We start from the raw sequence: 15,398 nt of genomic DNA, 5'->3' as shown, positions 1-15,398 counted from the left end.
TATACAACAAAGTATATAATGGGAGTGACCCTATTCTTTTCAATCTTTACAAAGACAAGGAGAATTTTCCGAGGAAAATTGCTTTTAGTCTCTTGATTATTTTTCTAAATTACTTTTTAAAGCACCCCATAAAGTCATTTTCCTTTAGTAGTTATTAAAGCTTATCTAGTCTTTCCATTGAACCACTAATTTTATAATTTGGTAGGTAGTAGTCAACCATATTGTCACATCATAGTTAACAATAACTGTACACTTATTGTTCAAGTATTACAGCAATTCGTTTTTCTTATCATCCATATATCCTTTTTTTTAAGCCCGTCTAAGCCACAGCAGGATAGTCCTTGTTTTGTTCATTGTTGTCATTTTCTTGTGGACTAGTGACTTTTACTTCTGGTCGTGGTGGTCTTTGAGGGTCTAATTCAGCCTGGTGAAAAAGAAACCAAAACAAGAGAAACGTTTGTTTTCAAAGATAGTAGCATCATTTCTTACTATTCCATTTAATCATATAAATATTAAACTAGAAACAGTCCTTGAGTTTCTTTTGTTTTTTCAAATTTCATTGTCCAGCACACATGCTATTCTCAACCTTTCCTTTTCAGAGTCACTTCCTGGGATCATAATCTAGTATATACTTCAGAATCACACATTTTTTAAAATTTTATTTTATTAATTTTAATGAACATTTACAGAGATTTTGGATTTCCATTCATTCATTGTTACACTTTTCTCCCTGCCCAGCCCTGCCCCCCAGTTCACTCCTCTCTTTGAAAAGTAAAATTCTTTCATTGGTATACAATCCCCACCACATCTCCTCTCCCCCACGCCCCGAGCACACACACATTTCTTATATGTTCAACTTGGTTTTGCTTGTTTGTTTTATTTTCCCTACAGTTCTAATTTATACTTCCTCTTTTAATATTTTCAGAGAAAAAGGAGGGGAGTAATGCAGCAGTTCTCCCTTCATATGTTCTTATGCCTGAATCTTTTCTAATTTTAGTTGTCTCTCTTGTTGTTCGATGTTAGGCATCATCCCGAACTCAGATCCATCTTATGGACAACAGAATGAAGCAATGCCAGATCCTGCGTCTTCCTCACAATTTCTGCTCTGCTTAAGCCTATTGTCACAGTCACAGTGTCAATCCGTCTCTGAAGGTCGTCTTCTTTTTCTTTTATTTTATTTTCTATTGGTTTACATACAAAATTCATATACATTATGTTTCACACATTCCTTCATTCACATTCTGTTTCATGTAACAATTCATATGCATTATGTCAGATACAACTAATCACCAATGATCTATGCCTACCATGCCTCATCTTTTCATGTCCCCATTGGATCTTTCCTAATTCCTTCAACCTCCACTTCTACTCATCAAACTGCTATTTCCCCCCTTCCCTCCTCCTTTCCTCTTTGTAGTTTTATACACATCTTACTATGGTGTTCCGTCCCCCTCCCCCAACATGATGTTCTTTTCTAGGGACTGGTCTCTTCTGATAACATGTCCAAAGGATGCAAGATGAACTCTCACTATCCTTACTTTTAAGGAATATTCTGGTTTCACTTCTAAGATAGACTGCCTGATTCATTTGGCAGTCTGTTAGTTGGAGTTGACTCATAGTTGACCCTCCAGCGGATTGTCAGAGACTGTAAATTGTATGGGAGGGGATTTTCCATCCTTCTCCCACAAAGCAGTTGGTGGACTTGAAATGTGTGTCTTTGGGTTGGTAGCACAACTTCTTACTATTAGTCTACCAGAGTTCCACAGTGAAGTAAATGATCTTTAACAACACCTCATCACCATCCAAAAGCTTCAATTCTTGTTGTTATGTCGTTGAGTGACTCATAGAGACCCTATGTACAATAAATAGCTCAGAAAACTGCCCTATCCTGAGCCAATCTCACTGTCTCTAATACACCTACCCCTTTTACCCTAGTTATTGTGTCAATCCATCTTATCCAGGTCCTTCCTTCCCGTGCTGTCGCTCCTGTTATCCAAGCACAATAACCTTCTCCAAAGACTGGTCCCTCCTGGCAACAAGCCCAAAGTATGTGAGGCAGAGCTTCAGAATCCTTGCCTCAAGGAGCAATCTGATTTTAACCTTTCCAGGAAATATCTGTCTGTTCTCTTGGCAGTGGTATTTTCAATACTCTTCTCCAGATGGATAATCTTCAGCAGGATTTGCTTTGTGCGTGATATGATATTGTATGATAATTTCCACACTCTGTTGGATTACATTTTTTGGAATGAGAATAAATATGGATCTATTCCACTCAGTTGGTCTGGTAGTTGTTCTCAAGATTTCTTAGCACAACCTGGTAAACATATCCTGGGTTGCATCTGTTTATTGAAATATGTCAATTGGTATGCCATTAATTCCTGAGGCCTTTTTTGCCACAGGAATTTTTTTCAACCTATTCTTCCAGAATAGCTTGAACTTCCTAGTTCATTCCCATTGCCTCTTGGTTATATATTGTTTCAAGGAATTCTTCTGTGTCAGCCAATTTTTTATTTTTTATTTTTGGCACAGTGACTCTGTGTACTCTTTCCATCTTCTCGTGTTCCTTCCTGGATCAAGTAATATTCTGCCCATAGCATCCTTAACTTTCATATTCACTGTCTAGCATTCACATGCATGAGTAATTGCAATACCTTGGCTTGGCTGAGGAGTAGTCCAGTTTCTTTATTATTTTAAAGTGTTTTCAGCACAGTTCTTTAGCATTTTAAAGAAGTCTTTGGAAACAGATTTGCTTAATATGTCTTGGCTGCTGCTTCCATGGTACTAACTGTGATTCCAAGTCTAATCAAATCCTTGATAACGTCAATCTGCATGAAATTTTTCATTATGCTGTTTATTGGCACAGTTAATGGACATCTCATTTTCTTTATGTTGGAATGTAACCCATACAAAGGCTAGAATTACTGGTGATTCACTGGTAGAACTCTCACCTTCCACACAAAAGTTTAATTCTCAGTCAGTGCACCAGAACTCATCTATCTGTCAGTGGAAATTTGCCTGTTGCTCTGAAAGAGTTTCAACAGAGTGTTCAGCTTAAAATGGACAGGCTCAGGAGAGGGCAGACTTCACAACCATTGTACATAAGGTCACTATGAGTAGGAGGTGACTCAATGGCACATAACAACAACAGGAAGAAAGACCTAGTGATCTACTTAGTAAAATCAGACAATGGCTTTATGGATCACAAGGATTTTATCTACAAGCAATCCTAGGGATGTGTACGTATTTTGTTCGGTTGTGCAGAGTTGACTCTATAGCAGCTATCAACAAAAACTTTACTAGTAGGAAGGGGAGAAAATAAAAATGCAAAGGCAGCATTTCTCCAAATGCAACTCTTGTCCCTGCCAATTTGACTTCTTATATCTTAATGTTGATATAATCTTATTTATCTTTTTCTCACTAGGCTGAAAATCGAGGGTGATGAGAATAGAATTCACTGGTTTCCAAACAGCTCCATGGAGTATTAGAGGTTCCACAGACATAACAGGGTCACCAGTCTAAAGGACAATAGAGAGGAGTTCCAGGTAAAACATCTTACATTCCATATTTTATGCTGTAAAAAGTTTCTAAAAGTATTTCTGGAACTATATCACCTTCACAATGCTACTTTGTTCCATACTCAAATACTAACTAGATTATAATAAAAACCTCAATAAATGACATTTATTTTTTTCATGTATTTGTCATATGAGTTCCCTAACATTTTCCTACAATCATATCTGACTTTGCTTAATACATGGAACATGAAACAGAGTATTATTGAATTTTGAGTCATTAGATAATAACTATTTAGAGAGTTAATTATTAATCTCTGATATGCAACTCATAGATATCTAGTTTTTTATATATTTGGTTTAAGTATACTTAAGGAGTCCTGGTGCTGCAACAGTTAAAGGATTAAGCTCTTCAACAAAAACAGATTGTTCAAACCCAATAGCCACTCTGTAAAAGAGAGAGGAGATGAGGCAGCCCAAGACCATAAATATCTAGAAACCCTAGAAGACACTTCTACTCTGTCTGGCAGAGTTTCCATGAGCTTGATAGTAGTGAGGTTTTTTTAGTGTATGATTTTGTGTTTTGCTGTAGTATATCTGTGCTATGACTTCAGGGCCAAGAGGAATAAAGATATTCTCATTATAAAAAAAAAGAGCTAAATAATATTAAATGTCACTGTGAGTAAATGCACCACATTGGATGTGAGTAAATGCACCACGTTGGATATTTGTGTAGTTCTTGAAATCGTTAACTAGCCATACATTGATCATTGAGTTCCCAAGAATTTGCTGGATTCATTCCGAATACCTACCATGAACTCCTGTCCATCAAGATCTTCCTAAATTAGTTAACACCCATCTTGACTGACGCTCAGTTCCTATCAAAGCCCTATTTTTTTAAAAAAACTATATTTATGGAAGATGAAATACAGGTGATCATTCATTTCTATAAAATCTACTTCAAGGTTTAACATTACTTTAGCTAGACTACTAGAAAAATGTATACTCAGATCATAAATAAAGTATGCTACACGAAACCTACTATTGCAACTGCCCTACAAATGACACTGAAACTGCTGTCTACACTATTGTTTTTCCTTAAATTATTCCCTTGGGCAAGGAATTCTATTTATCTTGAGAAATTTTTTTTTCTTTTCCTTCAGAAATTCATTCTTGAATCTCATAACTGAGTTTCTCTTTTTATTTTAGCTACCAACAACTTTTAGGTCCAATTTTTAGTTAAACATTAATTATGGTATAGAATGACATATAAGGAATTTTTTATAGAATAAGACTGTGGTTTTCTCACCTTGAGAGAAAAAGAAAGTGAAAGAAGCATACTGACTGTTTTCATGTATATGTTAAGAATGGTTAACATAAGTGGTAAGTGATTAGATATTTTGTACTTGTCATTGAAAACTGACCCCTGAGAACATTCTGCACTTTTCCATAATTAATCTTGGTCTCTGCAAGCAAAATAAGAGAGAGAAGAAAAGTCTATTCATCATAGTTTGTTGTCAGAAGTTACTGCCTTGAAAGAGCTGAGACCCAATCTGATGGTAAAACCTCGGGAAATTCACTGAAATGAAAATGGCCATGGAATACAACCTGCCTTCAGATGATGGCATGAGACTCTACACAGCCTGACAGCAAATATTTCATATTCATCACCATGGACCTTCATCTATCCTATGGAAGAATGCCAAGACTTCAGAATACCCTGCTTTAGGACTAGTGGTTGGTGGTTTTGACAGATATTTCTTTCTCCTCTCTCAGTAATAAATAGAATGACATGTTATTAAGTTTTGAATATTAAATTAAATTAATCCATGTAAGAAAGATAAAGTATACAGCATATAACATTTTCAGAGAACCAAGAGTTATTTATAATAGACATAGTAAATGTTATATCATTAACTTTTTACTCTCACTAGTCCTGATAGTTTTCTCAAGTTTGAAACTTTCCTTCTAAATTTATTTTTATTTGTTAATCATCATTCTCTTTTATTGTATATATTCTTAGAGGCCTCTGTAATTTTATTAATTTTTTTAAATTATTAGTAACTGGATAGATAGTTGGATGGGCAGGTAGATGAATGGGTGGATGGATGACCACCAAACCGACTAACATGTGGACTAACAAATACATGATGACAACACTTCTTAACTAATTTAAACAATGTAGGCAATCAAACTATATCTATGCTATTCCAATTCCTTGCTTCAAATTCAAGTTTTAAATGCTTAAATAATTCCCTAGCCATACATGCATACAAGCTCACACACACCATACATTCATGCATGTACACAGTGAATGTTAGTAACAAAATTACCTCATCCTGTCCATCGCCAACTGCTTGAGACTTTTTTCCCTCATCTGCTTCTGACTGAGGCTCATTATTAACCTGGTCCAGTTCCTCACCATTTTCTTCATCAGTGCCTGCATTTACACGAGCAGCGCCTGCCTGCTCCTCTCCATGATCCAGGGTCTCCTTGGCTTGCTCTGGGTTTGTAGCTGCCTGATCACTGACTTCTTCAACTTCTCCATTCATTCCTGAAAAATCTTTCTGTTCTGTATCTTTGATTTCTTTCTCTTGATCTTCTTCCTCATCTACTATTTCTGCTGGCCTCTGAAAGCAAAAGGAAGAACTATAATAGATGTTTACATGGAACATTACAATTAAATTACTAATTTTATTGTAAATATTCAGTAAGTATGAATTTTATTCTAATTATTAAATAATCATTAACAGAGTACAGTCAAATAAAACTTCATCCTATTTTCTTAGGATTTTATAGTATACAAGGAACTCTAGTGACATAGTGAGTAACAGATTGAGCTACTGACCTAAAAATACCAGCAATTCCAATCTACCAGGCACTCTTCAGGGAAAAGATAAGCAATATCCTCCTGTGGAAACCCAATGGAGTGTTCCAATGAGTTCAGGAGTAAACTGGAAGTGGTTTGGGCTAACCTTTACAATTGTGTAATCCAATTCACGATCTTACACTTTAATCCTCACAACTGTCCTATGAGATTGGTATTACTTCCATTTTATAGATGAGGAAGCTAAGACCTAGCCTTACTAAGTGATTGGTGTTTTAATCAAGTCAGAATTAACTTACAGCAGATTGTCTAGTAGGTTTTCAAAGATGGTAAATCACGTGAGAGAAGATCATCTTTCTCCTGTGGAATGACTGGAGGATTCAAAGCAGTACCTTTGAGCTGCCAGTGTAAACTCTTACCACTAAGCCACCAGAGCCCCCTTACTAACAAGCCTTATTAAGTATATATCCCCAAATTATAATGTGTTCAGTGGAAGGGGCAGAATCTGAACTAAGCAAGTGACTATAGAACTAATGCTCTTAATTCTCATGTCAAACAGGAAATTGAGCTTTATAGCCAATATCTGAGGGTGCCTACCACAGAAGAGGAGGTAACTAAAGATATCTGTTGAAAGATTCTATCCTTACTTCCAACAGTGATAGCTTTCAGATATAAACAAAGGTTTTCTAATATGAATGAGGCACTTTTCACACACTAAGAAAGTTGATGTCATACTTGTTGTTATGTGCCATCTAGTCACTTGCGACTCATAGCAACCATATGTAAAACAGCCCTAAAGTTTTCTCTGTCCTGTGCCAATTTCACTGTCTGAGAAACACCCATCCCAATTACCCCAGTCACGGAATCAATCCACCTCCTAGAGCACCTTCCCCTCCTGTGCTGTCCCTCCACCTTCCCAAGCATGATGTCCTTCTCCAAGGACCAGTATCTCCTTACAACATGTCCAAAGTATGTTAGACGGAGCCTCAGAATCCTTGCCTCCAAGGAGCAGCCCAGTTTACCCCTCTCAAGGATGAATCTGTTTGTTTTCTTAGCAGTCCATGGTACCCTCAATACTCTTCTTCTATCCTCACTAGTCATTGTTCAACTCTCTGATGCATAACAAGTGATTACAAAAACCATGGCCTGTATCAGATGCACCTCAGAGAGACACCATTGTTCCTCAGTACTTTAGAGAGGTCCCTAACAGCAGACTTTCCCATCACAACACGTCTTTTAATTTCCTGGCTGCTGGTGCCAAGAGTGTTGATTGTGGAGCCAAGCAGACTAAAGCTGTGAAAAATCTCAATCTCTTCACCATCCATCCTAATGCTGCCAATTGGTCCAGCAGTGAGAATCTTTGTCTTCTTGACATTGAGCCTCAATCCATATTGAAGGGTTCAGTCTTTGACCTCTACAGCAAGCGCTTCAGGTCCTCCTCAGTTTCAGCAAGGAGGGTTGTGCCACCTGCATAACACAGATTGTTGATAGATCTTCCACCAATCCTGATGTCGCATTTCTCCTCATAGAGCCCAGCCACCCGGATGATCTGTTCTGCATACAGGTTGAAAAGGTATGGAAACAGGACATACCCCTTGTATACGCCCTTCCCAGTTTTACACCGTGCAGTGTTTCCCTGCTCTGTTCTGACAACTGCCTCTTGTTACAAGTATAGATTTCGCATTACCATGATCAAGTGTTCTGGGATTCCCATTCTTTTCAGAGTCAGCCACAGTTTGTTATGATCCACACAGTCAAACACCTTTGCATAATCAATGAAGCACAGATAGACATTCCTTCAGTACTCTCTGCTTTCATCAAGATCCATCTAACATTAGCTACAATATCCCTAGTACCACGACCCCTTCTAAACCCAGCCTGGACTTCTGGCAGTTCTCTGTTGATGTGCTGTTCCAGTCGTTTTTGGAAAATCTTCAGCAGAATCTTGTTTGCATGTGAAATCAATGATCTATAGTTTCCACACTCTCACGCAGGCAATAGTAGAGGACCCCCAAGGCTGAGTGGGACTGAGTAGCAGGACGCTTAGGGCAGAAAGAAAGCCTCATAGGCAGAAAGCAAGGCAAGACAACAGAGCTGAAAATCCCCACCCACACATGTAACAATAGAGGACCCCCAAGGCTGTGCAGGACTCGGTTGACCTGAGGGCCACAGGAAGAAACTATCTACACACCAGTTCCACAGGACACATCACCTTTATTAGGGACACATTACCACTAAACTTAGGAGACTCTGGCCACAGCATAAGAAACTGTTAGCAGTTGACATGTCTGGAATCACAAAAGCCAAGAAAGCTTTAGATATAAACTATTAAGGGCTGGACAATGGGAGACAGATGTTGAAGGAAGTGGGTAGAAGTGGATGATATATTGATGGATGGCGGAATAAAGAAATAAGTGGGTTAAGACACTTGTGCCAAGGGCAGGGACAACACTAAAACGAATGGTTAATACCACAAGAAGTTATATACTTTCACTCTTTCTGTAAAATGCTTATCTGCTGGATACTTCTCTAAATCTGAACATGCAGATTAAGACATACAAGGAAGAAGGACTGGCCATCTACTTCCAAAATAGCAGGCCTCTGAAAACCCTATGTACAACAGAACACACGTAGAATGACTGAAAGGGCAACAGAGTATGGAAATAGAAAGGAAGAGGAACAGTTGTAAGCAGACACTAGTGATAGGAACATGGAATGTGAGAACCATGAATGCAGGAAAATTAGATATTGTTAAGAAAGAAATGGAACGCATAAATATTGACACACTAGGCATTGGTGAGATGAGATGGATCACCATAGGGTATTTTGAGTAGGACGATCATATGATATATAATGACGGAGATGAAAAGGTGAGGAAAAATGGGGTTGCTTTCATAGTTAGAAAAGCCATTTCCAGATCTGTCTTGAAGTACAATATTGTGAGTAGCAGGATAATAGCCATACGCATATAAGGAAGTGCAGTGAATACCACTATCATTCAGATATATGCACCAACAACCAGAACCAAAGAAGAGGAAATAGAAGATTTCTAGCAACTTTTACAGTTGGAGATTGATTGAACATGTAATCAAGATGCATTGACGTTAATGGGTGACTGGAATGCAAAAGCTGGGAACAGAGAAGAAGATTCAGCAGTTGGAAAACATGGACTTGGTGACAGAAATAGAGCTGGAGTGAGAATGAATTTTACACAATCAATGACTTATTCATTGCAAACACATTTTTAAGAGACATAAATGCAGGTTATACACATGGATCTCACCTGATGGTATGTATAGGAATCATGATTACATCTGTGGAAAGAACCACTAGAGAGTATCAGCTGTGGAAACTAGGCCAGGAGCTGACTGTGGAACAGATCACCAACTACTCATATGCAAGTTCAAGCTGAAGCTGAAGAAAATTAAACCAAATCCACAGGAGCCAAAATAGGACTTTAATTTCATCCCACCTGAATTTCAGAATGATCTCAGGAACAGGTTTGAGGCGTTGAACACTAATGAGTGAAGACCAGATGAGTTGTGGGAGGATGTCAAAGGTATCATCCAGGAAGAGTGCAAATGGTCATTACAAAGACAGAAGAGGAAGAAAAGACTAAAATGGATGTCAGAAGAAACTGAAGATTGCACTGGAACGTAGAGAAGCCCAAGCACAAGGAAGAATTCAAGATACTAAAGAGCTGAACAGAAGATTCCAAAAGGCTGCTCGGAATGACAAAGCAAAATACTACAGTGAAACGTGCGAGGAGCTAGAGTCAGAAAATCAAAAGGGCCGAACTCGCTCAGCATATCTTATGCTCAAGGAACTGAAGAACAAATTCAAACCTCGAGTTGTTATAATCAAGGATGCTTTCGGCAGAATGTTAAATGATCCAGGAAGTATTAAAAGAAGATGGAAGGAATATTCTGAGTCATTGTATCGAAAGGAATTGGCAGACACAGAAGAATTTAATGAAACAACATATGAGCAAGAGCCCATGGTGATGAAAGAAGAAGTTCCAGCTGCTTTGAAGGAAATAGCAAATATTAAGACCCCAGGAATAGATGGTATACCAATTGACATATTTCAGCTAACAGATGCTGCCCTGGATGTGCTCAGCAAGTTGTGTTAAGAAATCTGGAGAACAATTATTTGGCCAAGTGACTGGAAGAGATCTATATTTGTTCCCATTCCAAAGGAAAGGTGATGTCATACTTACAATACAAAAATCTGTTCTCATACATATTCAAGGCCCAGAATCTATATCCTATTATTGTTGTGTTGTTATTTGTCATCAAGTCAGTTGCAACTCACCACAACTACAACAGCTCAGAATGCTGCCCTATCCTGAGCCAATCTCACTGTCTCTCACACACCTATCCCCATTATCCCAGTTACTGTGTGAATCCATTTTATCTGGGGTCTTCCTCTCCTGTGCAGTCACCTCCACCCTTCCAAAAATAATGTCCTTTTCCAAGGACTGGTCCCCTTCTGGCAACATTCCCAAAGTATGTGAGACAGAGCTTCAAAATCCTTGTTTCCAAGAAGCAACTTAGTTTCACCCTTGGCATGACAAACCTGTTTGTTCTCTTGGCAGTCCATAGTATGTCCAATACTATTATTCTCCAGCACCAAGACTCAAAAGCGTTGACTCTTCTTCTATCATTAGTTATTGTCCAACTCTCTGACGCATACCAAGTAATTGTTAAGACCATGGCTTGGATCAGGTGCTCCAGACTGACATCTTTGCTCTTCAGCACTGTGGCCTCTGACAGCATTATTCAATGTAATTCACCTTCTGATTTTCTAACTTCTTATACCAAAGGTGTTGATTGTGGAACTGAGCAAGGTGAAATTGTTAAGAATCTCAATCTCTTCTCCATCTATCATGGTGCTGCCAATTGGCCCAGTGTTGAGAATCTTTGTTTTCTTGATGTTGAGCTTTGATGTATCGTGAAGATTACAGTCCTTGATCTTCTGCAGCAAATATTTCAGGTCGTCTTCAGTTTTGGCAAGCAATATCATTTGAATAATGCAAGTTGTCTTCCTCCAATCCTGATGCCACATTCCTCCTTATAAAGATCAGTCTTTGAATGGTCTGTTCTGTATATATATTGAAAAGTCATGAAGAAAAGATGCATCCCTGATTTTGAGCCATGAAGTGTTTCCTTGCTCTGTTCTAATGATGGCTTCCTGGTCCAAGTAATGATTGCACATGAGCACAATCAGGTGTTCTGGGATTCCCATTCTTCTCAAAGTTAGCCACAATTTATTGTGGTCCACACAGTCAAATATATTTGCATAATCAATAAAACACAGACAGACATCCCTCTGGTTCTCTCTGCTTTCAGCTAAGATACATATGACATAGGCTATGATGTCCCTAGTGCCACAGCCTCTTCTTTCTATGTCATTTTGTTCCAGTCATTTTGTTATAATCTTCAGCAAGATTTTGCTTGAATGTTGTATTAGTGATATTGTTCAATAATTTACACACTCTGTTGGGTCACCTTTTTTTTTTTTAATGAGAATTAGTATAGATAGATCTTTTCCAGTCACTTAGCCAGGTTTTTGTCCTCCAGATTTCTTGGCACAACCTGGTGAGCACATCCAAGTTTGCATGTGTTTACTGAAATATGTCAATTGGTATGCCATCAATTCCTGGGGCCTTGTTTTTACCAATTCCTTCACAGCAGCTTGAACTTCTCTTTCATCACCATTGCCTCTTGATCACATGTTGTTCCATTAAATTCTCCTGTGTCAGCCAGTTCTTTCTGGTATAGTGACTCTGTGTAGTCCTTCCATCTTTTTTTATGCTTCCTGGATCATTCTGTGCATAATATCTTTAAGTATTGCAACACAAGGTTTGAATTTATTCTTTAGTTCCTTCAGTTTAAGAAATGCTGAGCAAGTTCACCTCCTTGGATTTTCTGACTCCAGCTCTTTGTATAGTTCTTATAATACTTTGCTTTGTCTTCTTGAGTTGCCTATAATAACAAACTAAATATTTTTTATAAACTATGATTAGGCATTGTTACTTCTATTTGGATGTATGTAAACCTGAAGGAGTTTTAATTCTGAGCCAACATAGTGAAAGAAGAAAGATCCAGGTTCAAATCCCGACCATACATTGACTAGTATTATCTGATATATGTGTGATTAAAATTCTTCACTTGTAAAATGGAGACATAATAAAACATGTACAATCATGAAATATACATGTAAAGAGTGTTGAAATGGCGCATTTTGCTACGTACATTTAATTGGAAATTTAAAAAAAATAAATGATAGGGAGGGGAAATGAAATTATGTAAAGAATCTAGTGCAGTACCCGGCGCATTATAGTGTCTTAAAAACCTTGTTTATTTGTTGTGATTTATTCTGTCCTGGAGCGATCATTTTCTTCAATGAAGTAATCAGTTTTTAAAGATAATGTAGGAAGAAGCTGGGGTTTTATTGTTAGAAGTCTATTCCTTCCTAGTCAGATATCCAACATTGAGCAAGCTATTTAATTCTCCAGTCTGTAAAATGAGTGTCCTTTTCTGCAAGTCCTCTCTTTTTACCAAAGAAATCATTCTGGGATATCAAGTCTTTTTTTAAAAAAAGTTAATTTAGTGCTTTAAATTTGGCAACTATGGAAAAAAATAAATAAAACCCCCTCTGTCATTTATTCCAACACAAGTGACCATTGAGCAGAGTAACCCATAGGACTTCCAGGGGGGCTGTAAATCTTAGCAGAAGCTGACTACTACTACTTCTTACTTAACTATTGCAGCTGGCAACTTCACACTTAATGTTAACCTTTCTATTAGTAGACAGATACTTAACCACTGGGGTTCCTTGGCAAGTATATCCACCACCTTCAAGTCTATTCTGACTTACATTGACGCATCACCTAGTACCTGGATCTTTATAGAAGGATTTTTCCCATCTTTCTCATATGAAGCAGCTGTTGGATATGAACCATAAACTTTAACAGCCTAGAGTATAACCTACTATGCTTATCACCAGGTAAGTATACAAGGAAGATAAGGGGAATTGGCTGATAGTTCAGGAAAAAATACAAAACAATATCATTTTGAATACAAGAAAGTTGGAATTGTGGTTACATGCCATCAAATCACCTGCAATTCATTGCAACCCTATGTACAATAGCTCTGAAGCCTGCCTGTCCTGAGACAGTCTCACTGATTCTGACACACCTATTCCCATTGCCCTAGTTATTGTATCAATCCATCTCATGTGGGTCTTCCTCTCCAAAGGAGACATTTGGCTTTACCCTCTCCAAGATAGACTTATTTGTTGGTGGTCCATGGTGTGTTCAAGACTCTTCTCCAGCACCAAAACTAAAAGGCATCAATTCTTCTATCATCATCCTTAGTCATTATTCAGTTCTCCAATGCATAACAAGTAATTTCAAAGACAATGGACTGATATTGTTGCTCCTCAGTACTCTGGAAAGGTCCCTACAGCAGATTTACCTAATGCAATTAGTCTGAATTTTTGAGTGCTAGTGCCAAGAGTGTTTAATGTGGAGCCAAGCAAACTGAACTGTTAACAACCTCAATCTCTTCTTCATCCATCATATTGCTGTCAATTAGCCCAGTGGTGAGACGCTTTGTCTTTTTGATGCTGAAGACTACAATTCTTCACCTTCTGCAGCAAGCACTCAGGTCCACCTCAGTTTCAGCAAGCAAGGTTGTGTCATCTGCATAATGTAGATTGTTGATGAACGTTCCTCCAATCCTGAGGCCACATTTCTCCTCATAAAGCCCATGAATCTGTTCCCAAATGATCTGTTTTGCATATAGATTGAAAAGATATGGAGACAGGACACAACCCTGATCCTCTCCCTTACTGATTTTGAACAATGCAGTGTTTCCCTGTTCCATTCTGAGGACTGCTTCATAGTCCAAGTACAGGTTTCACCTAAGCACATTCAAGTATTCTGAGATTCCCATCCTCGTCAAGATTAACCACAATTTGTTGTGATAAACACAGCCAAATGTCATAATTACAAATTTTTATATTCTGTCAGGGAGAAAAAAGTCTTAACATTTTATTTTATTATACCAAAGATATGCTTTTTCACTGGCGGGGGGTGGGGTGGGGTAAGAAATTGCTTGTAAGATATTCTGAGGACCACAGTATTTCACACCACCAAGATTAAACAGAAAACAGTCAGTAAGCAGGTTATTCAAGTTTTCCCTTAGACGCTCACTGCTCAACACTACTTGTTAGGTCTTAGTTGTTGTGTCCATACAGTCACACAGAAGGCTGTTGAGCAGGCTGAAAATAGGGTAGAAACAGAGGTGAAGAAGATGGACATGCCAGCAAGCATGAAAGAGCAATAGATGTATGGGCTATAACCCACAAGGCTGTGTAAGAATTTTCTCTTTGCTTTTATGTATGAGACTAATGTGCTGGTGGCACAAATGGTTTTTGTGGGTATCCCAAAACTACTCAGCTACTCACTGAAAGGCTGATGACTCAAATCTGAGCAGAGAAACTTTGGAATAAAGGCTGAGCAATCTGCTCCCAACAGATCACAGCCAATGAAAATTTTATGGAGCATAGTTTAATTCTGAAACACACAGGATTACCACAAGCTTGATGGCAACTGATTTCTGGATGTTTGTGTTTGAGGTTTTGGGAATTTTTTTTTTCATATGTATGACCTAAATAATCAGAGCACAGTAGACAAGAAATTTATACCATTTTGACTCTCATTGTCCATGTAGTTATTATCTACAAAGTCACCATTAGCACTAAGTGAGTCTTGAAATATTTCTCCAAGGGGAAATACAGAATGCGATTTGAAAACAATTTTGGATTTCTACAGAAAATTTTAGTGTAATCTGGGAAGAAACATTACAGAGATTTTTTTTTTGGTAGAAAATGTGTTTTTATTTATTTTAAAAAAAAACCCTAAAAACGGTCCACTCACAACTGTTCTTCTTTGTAAGTATTTTTCAGGTTACGTCTGGGACTTTTTGGGTGGTAGTTACTGTTAATTATACACTAAGCTCATATTGACATGCCATTTTACATTTTTTTAA

General features: G+C 37.9%; 1 protein-coding gene across 1 annotated transcript in view; it reads right to left on the bottom strand.

Moving 5' to 3' along the window:
* Nucleotides 1-319: 319 nt before the first annotated feature.
* Nucleotides 320-15,398, bottom strand: part of DCDC2 (doublecortin domain containing 2) — a 347,591-nt gene continuing 332,512 nt past the window's right edge. Inside the window, exons 9-10 of the mRNA XM_006888654.1 lie at nt 5,846-6,142; nt 320-424 (exon numbers count right to left, since the gene is read on the bottom strand). Of these exons, the coding sequence (XP_006888716.1) occupies nt 320-424; nt 5,846-6,142 (402 nt within the window). The remainder of the gene's footprint in view (nt 425-5,845; nt 6,143-15,398) is intronic.

The sequence above is a fragment of the Elephantulus edwardii genome, unplaced genomic scaffold (genome assembly GCF_000299155.1).
Source record: "Elephantulus edwardii isolate Elephantulus edwardi_28Jun2011 unplaced genomic scaffold, EleEdw1.0 scaffold00070, whole genome shotgun sequence".
Lineage (NCBI taxonomy): Eukaryota > Metazoa > Chordata > Mammalia > Macroscelidea > Macroscelididae > Elephantulus > Elephantulus edwardii.
This window is presented reverse-complemented; position numbering and strand designations above follow the sequence as displayed.